The 6,258-nt window shown below is 58.7% G+C and overlaps 2 protein-coding genes across 2 annotated transcripts; both read right to left on the bottom strand.

Annotated features, from left to right (window-relative positions):
- Positions 1–2,103: 2,103 nt before the first annotated feature.
- Positions 2,104–3,777, bottom strand: LDBPK_070690 (hypothetical protein, conserved; the record flags this gene model as incomplete). Its single annotated transcript, XM_003858460.1, has 1 exon — positions 2,104–3,777. One exon carries the CDS (start codon positions 3,775–3,777, stop codon positions 2,104–2,106), a length of 1,674 nt encoding a protein of 557 aa, XP_003858508.1.
- Positions 3,778–4,822: 1,045 nt separating this feature from the next.
- LDBPK_070680 (hypothetical protein, conserved) lies at positions 4,823–5,572 on the bottom strand (the record flags this gene model as incomplete). Its single annotated transcript, XM_003858459.1, has 1 exon — positions 4,823–5,572. The coding sequence occupies one exon, from the start codon at positions 5,570–5,572 to the stop codon at positions 4,823–4,825; it is 750 nt and encodes a 249-aa protein (XP_003858507.1).
- Positions 5,573–6,258: the final 686 nt, after the last annotated feature.

Raw genomic sequence — 6,258 nt, 5'->3', positions numbered from 1 at the left:
TGCGTTCTTGCCAAAGAAGGCGCGGCGCGCCTCCACGGTGTTGCCGTCCACGCCGTTTTTCAGGGACGTGTGCAGCGTGTTCGCGATGCCCTCTACCTTGCCGAGTTTTTCGTACATCGGCGTTGCCTCGTTGGCGCGGGCAAAGATCTTCTCCAAGGGCATCTGAATGTCGCCCCCGATGGCACGTTCCGCGGGGGTAAAGGTGCCAGGCGCGGGCGGCGGCACCGCGGCGGCGCCAGCCATGCGACGCTGCGGTGGCTCTGTGTTCACCACGATATCGGTCGCGTTAAGCGGCGCCATCCTTAGTCCCAAAGAGCCTTGTAAGGTGAGTAAGTGCCTTCCCGTGCGTTAGAGAGAAGAAGCCTGTCACGTCTCCTGCGCTCCCGTACGGCACACACACCGAAAGAGTCAGCGTCGACGGCCTCGCGAGTAAACAAAAGTTAACAGAGAGAGAATACGTATTTGTACATAGATGTATATGTCGGTGTTATAGGCGGACGGCACGCAGAAAAGCGCGTGACGGAGGCAGAGAGAGAAACAAGAGGAAGGGAAGAGCACAGTCGGTGCTGGGCAGAGACACGCCGAGCAGAGAGACCGCGGGGAATCGAAGCACGCAAGGGCAACACTGAACGGCGCGACAGGGACGAAATCGGCAGGGAGGTGTTCGTCTGGGTGTGGGGAAGAGGGAAAAGAAAGAAGAGAAAGTAGAGACACCCTCGAGGATGCTCAGAGAGGCACTCAACGCGCGTCCCTTCACGGATGGAGTTCACCTGCGTATGTGTGTGTGTGTGTGTTTCTGTGAGAGGGACAAGAAGTGCAACGCTAAATGATGACAACGCGGAGAGAGAGAGGAGGAGGTGGAGATATCGGCGACGAGGGCCCAACAAAGACCCCGAAACAAACAAGAAGCGAAGGGGAAGGAGGTCGATCGGGCACAAGAGAGGCTCGCAAAGGACGAGCCGGTCGGAAGCTACAGCAACACGCTACGGCGGTGCAGGCGCGGGTCGTAGACAGAGAGAGAAGGTGGGGAAGAAGAAGATGGGGGTGGAGGGGTTACAACGAAGAGAGAACCCGTCTCTGCCGATGGGCACGCACACAGCTCCTGCAGCAACCGAGCAAGGAAGGAACAAGCACAAGCAAGTTCAGCGAGTGGAAAGACAGACAGGTATACAGTGGCACACACGCTGCGCGAAGGAGCGGCGGAGTTGAATGGATTAGGGAAGGTGAGGGCAAAGGCAAAGAGGGAGCGTGACGCTTGCGTTGGGGTGTGCACCGGTGCTAATGCGGGCGTGTCGACAATCCCAATATTTGCCTCCTCGTGGATGCGGTGATTGCGTGGCGCGCGCGGGGTAGGTAAGCGGTTGAGCACAGGCACGTCTGAGTCACGGAGAGGAAAGGAGAGAGGAAAACAAAAAGAAAAGGAAAGATTAAGGCAACTCTTACGTATGTATTATATGTATGTATGCATATATATATATATATGTATGTGTGTGTATATGTGTGTGTATGTGTGTGTATATGTGTGTGTGTATATGTGTGTGTATGTGTGTGTATGTGTGTGTATGTGTGTGTATATGTGTGTGTGTATATGCGTGTGTGTAAATATTACACGCGTTATATGTGTGCACAGACGCAGAAAAGAAAAGTCACAAAGAGAGCAAACCGCACAAGACGGGGCGCGTGTGTGTGTGTGTGTGTGTGTGTGTGTTTACACGTGTACGCGAGGAGAGAGAGGGAGAGGGAGAGGGAGAGGAGGAGGAGGGGAAGCCCCATGAGCCGCTCAAAACGTTCGATCGACTACACGCGCGAAACGGTGTCTTATCTCTTCACCGTATCTTCTCTGAGATACGAAATGCCCTTCTTGTTGCCCGTATGACGGGCAGGTGCTTCCTCTTGTCTCTCATGTGGTCTTCGTAAACGCTCATGTACCTCAAGCTCCTTTCCTCCCTCACGGTCGCTCTCCCTCTCGCTGTAGGCGGTGAGCACGCCGCCCAATACCAGAAGAAGCGGTGGCTGAAGTAGCAGTACCCACACGGGAGCACCTTTGCAGACGCACATCCACACACACACACACACTCACACACGGCTCTTTTCACGCATGTTTCACGAGGCGGGTGCAGAGGGAGGCGCAGCAACCGCATGAACCTCCCTCATTACCTCCTCTCGAAATCTGGACAGCTGCGCAAAGACGCGTTGGAGTCGCCTGTTCTCCATTGCAGCGCGCTCACACTCCATTAACAGGGCCTGCGTGCTCTGCAGGTGCAGCTCGGGCAGCGCAACAGGGCTCGGCACCAAAGCCACGTCCGTGACCACTTGGAGAGGAACTTCTGTAGCGATCGAAGTCTGCACCGCAACGTCTTGAAGGGCACCCGCGGCAGGCCTCATCGCTGTACTGTCCTCCGATGCATCAGCCACCACATCCGCCTGCGACCACGCCTCCTTTCGGTCCACCGAGGTGGAAGCCGCACCTGATTCGTCATCATCTTTCCCCTGACGATTCTCTGAGCACGATGCATCACCACCAGCACCAGAAGCGACCCGGTCCTCCTTCAAGCGTTGCACCTCCGCCTCCAATGCGCGACGCTGCAGCTCACCATTCTCCACAACGCTTCGCACTTTCGCCCTCCACTCATCCATCTTTGCCTTAAATGCCTTCATCGAGACAGCCGCATCGTCCCGATCGCGCTCCGCGGCCTCTAGCGCCTCCTGCAGGCGGCCCACCTCCGCGCGCAGCGCCTCCGCCTCCGCGGCGCGCTCGGCCTCACAAGCGTGGTCAACACTGGTGGCAGTCCCCAGCGCCGCCAGCTGCACCTCGAGATCCTGAATGCGGCTTTTGTCCGCCAGCATGGCCGTTTCGACCTGCTCCTTCCACGAAGCTGGCTGGAGGTGTACGGCTTCCTGGAGGACCTCAGGTGGAATATCCGCTGCAGTTATCGGTGCGGGGGGCAGAGGCAAAGTTTTGCCGGGCAACTCTTCTGAGGGAGTGGAGGGCGGCGGTCTGAGCGCTGCCGGCGGTGCGCTCATCAAGTTTTCCGTGGTCATTGTGGCAGCGGCGGGCGGCAGCAAGGCCTGCAGTGTCGAGCGGTGCTGCTCATGAAGCTGAGACTGAGCTTGTTGAGGCTCTTCCCTAACGTTGCGGAGCTCTTGCTGAGGAGCAGATACCGGCGCCTGCAGCTGCTGAAGCTGGGTAGTCATATAAGACTCGCCAGCGTCAGGTGAAGGTGCCGCTGTCACTCCGAAAGGCGCGTTGAGTGGAGCGGAAGACGATGATGATTCGTGTGATGTGGCCGCGGCCGCGGCCAGTTGAGCTTCGAGGACGCGGATACGCTCCTGGTCAGCTATCATGATGGCCATAACCTTCGTTTTCCACGCGTCCACCTTCGCCTGAAGTTGGTCATATTCACGCTGCCTCTCACGCAGCTGCTCCTCCAGCTCCGAGACACGCAAGGTGTGCTGAAGCTGCTCTTCCTCCTGTGTCTGCTGCAGTTGAAGCAGCTGCGATGCGGAAGCGGTGGCTGGTGTGCCAGTACCAGATTCAGCTGAGAAGGCTGGTGTTGCCGTACTCGAGTTGTGTGGAGGGGTGCTCGAGTTGGCGTGCGGGAGCTGCGAGAGGCTCTCCTCCGCGGATGTGCCGGTGAGGCTTTCAATAAACGCCTCCATGGCCGATATGCGTGTGTTCTTCTCACGGATCTGATTCGCCTGCTTCTTGGCGATTTCAATGAGATTCTCGCGCGGCATGCAGCCAAGGTCAACGACATGCGTTCGCGGTGATGGCATCCTTATCCGACCCGTTTTCTTTTCTTTTTCCCCGCTTTACACTTGCAAAGGTATACGCACATGCGCTCGTCCGTTCTGTCGTTGGACGTGGAGGAGCAGGAGGAGGAGGAGGAGGGGGGGAGGTCACTCGCGCCTCGATGCTGTGCGCCTGCGAGACGCTCTGTGCGGCAAGGTCCCAGGCAGACGCTCGGCACGGCAGCCACCCCAAAGCGAGCAACCAAGCAAAAGAGAAAGAGGAGGGGGAGGCCGTCTCGGTGCGCCGCCCCCTCGCCGCCACCCGCGCCTGGCAAAGGAGGGAGGGAGGGAGGGAGGGAGGGTCAAGCAAGTGTTCGCGGTGGCGGGGCGGCGGGGTGGTGCGTGCGAAAGGGACCCGAAGAGATGAAGGAAACGGGGGGCAGGGATGAGAAGGGGGGTGGGATTGGATGGGGGGAGATTAGAACCAAAGCAGATGCCGGCAGCACACACACACACACAGAGGGAGAGAGAAAAAAAATAAACAGACGGGGAGGGGAGAAAGGCCACGTAAAAACAAGACAGACGCGGATGACGCGCTCAAGTCGTGCCCAATAGTGGGCGGGGCAGAGATGAAAAGACCTGGAGAGAGGGAGAGGAAGGGGAAAGGAAGCAAGGGGAAAGGGGGGTGGCAGAGGAGACGCTGGTGACGGTAAAGCATGGAGGGAGAGGGAGGTAGGGGGCTTGTTAGTCCCTCCTCCGTGCAGGGTGAGGGGAAAGGACATAGCCGCCGCGCAGGTGATGCGTCTTGTCTTGTGGGCGCCCGTGTTGATGTATGTGTGTGTGTGTGTGTGTGCGCGCGCGCCAGAGCTACGGCAAGGTGGGACAGAAAGAGAGAAAAAGAGAAACGGGCAGGAGCAGATCAGCGTCGCCACGCGGAAAGCAGCCCAAGCCATCCCACGCTCCCCGGCATCCCATCACTCCCACCGCACACAGAGCTATACGCACAAGGGCAACCGCGATCTTCATATTCCTTTTCTTTTCCTTCTGATGCGACTTCATCGAGGAACGAAACACGCACGCACGTTAAAGATTACGCAATGGGTGACACCGTGCCCACCACCGTCACATCAATCGTGCAGTCTGGCAAGGCCGCGGACTTTGAGTCGTCAGCGGCCTTGCCAGGCTCCTCGCGCAGCCGCTTTCCCGCGTTTGCGTGAGCCGCACCGTTGGCGACCGTGCGGTTGGCAGCCGCGCCCGCTCCACCGGTCCTGCTGCAGGGAGCGACGGTGAAGCTCAGCCGCACCCGCTCCATCTGCGTGCGCAAGTCGATCCTGGCGAAGGCGGAGGCGAAGACGCCTGCAGACGCACTTCGGCCTGCCCCGCGAGCCTGCGCGTTAACAGCACGCTTGTCATACGGCGTGGACGGCAGCGTCGAAGCAGCGGCATGTGTGGATGTGGCCGAGGACGAGATCGCAGAACCTGAGGGAACAGGCCCAGCGGTGCCGTCAAACCGCAGCGGAATCACAGCGACGACGTACGACCGCGGCGCGCTGCTCAGCTCGCCACGAACGTGCGCGTGCACAACGACATCAGCCGTCAGTGCATCGCCAAGCAGCAGAGATGACGGCACGCTCTTTGTGTGCTGCTGCTGCCCATGTTTGGCGGCGCCGTTGCTCTTGCAAGCGGACGTTTTCACAGGCTCAAGTCGCGCGTGAATGCCACTGATCTGCAAGGTGGACTTGCCAATCGGGTAAGGAACCGCCAGCGTCCACACGGCCGCGGACGCCTCACACGAGTCTCGCAGCGACGGAATCTGGAAGCCCAACGCGATCGGCTTCATCTGCCACAGAGAGAGCCGAATCTAGCGTGAAAGACGGTGCCCGCAGGCAGATGAACGGTGATGTGCGAGTGAGGGATACAGAAGGAGGGAAGGTCTCGCGGTTCTTGCGAAGCTCACGCAGACAACCAACGCCACCAAAACCTGAAGAGATGCGCGACGTTCAGGTGGACAGAATACGAAAGGTGAGCGAAGAGAGATGAACCGAGCAGTGCACAAGAGAAGGTGTATGGCGACTGGGTGGTTGCTTGGCGAGACACCGAAGATGAAGCCAAGAGAGAAGGATGCGTGCGCGCACGCACGCACACACAGAGCTGACGCCACCACTCGCGACTTGAGAAAAAAAAATGGAAGCAGCTGTGCGGATCCGCAGCATAGAAGTTGCGCATGCGTACATGTATGTGCATGTGCGGGTGGATATGGGGGGTAAGTGGCTCGCGTTGGTTGCCCTGTGACTCTTAGATTTGCTTCCTTCATCAACTGCGCCATCACCCGATAACCTCACGTACGCCTCATCGCACGTGCACACATGCGTGTGTTTGCATATTTCGGCATCGCCGTCTCCTTCGGATTTCGTCCTCCACCTCGCAGTCTCCCAACAGACCAGGAAGCCAACGGCGGCATGCTGCACGTGAAACACATTTGCCTAGCGATGGAGGTTCCTCCATGATCTCATGTTGTGTGCGGGT

The sequence above is a fragment of the Leishmania donovani genome, chromosome 7 (assembly GCF_000227135.1).
Source record: "Leishmania donovani BPK282A1 complete genome, chromosome 7".
Classification (NCBI taxonomy): Eukaryota; Euglenozoa; class Kinetoplastea; order Trypanosomatida; family Trypanosomatidae; genus Leishmania; species Leishmania donovani.
Note: the sequence above shows the minus strand (reverse complement) of the source record. Positions and strands in the feature narration are given on the sequence as shown.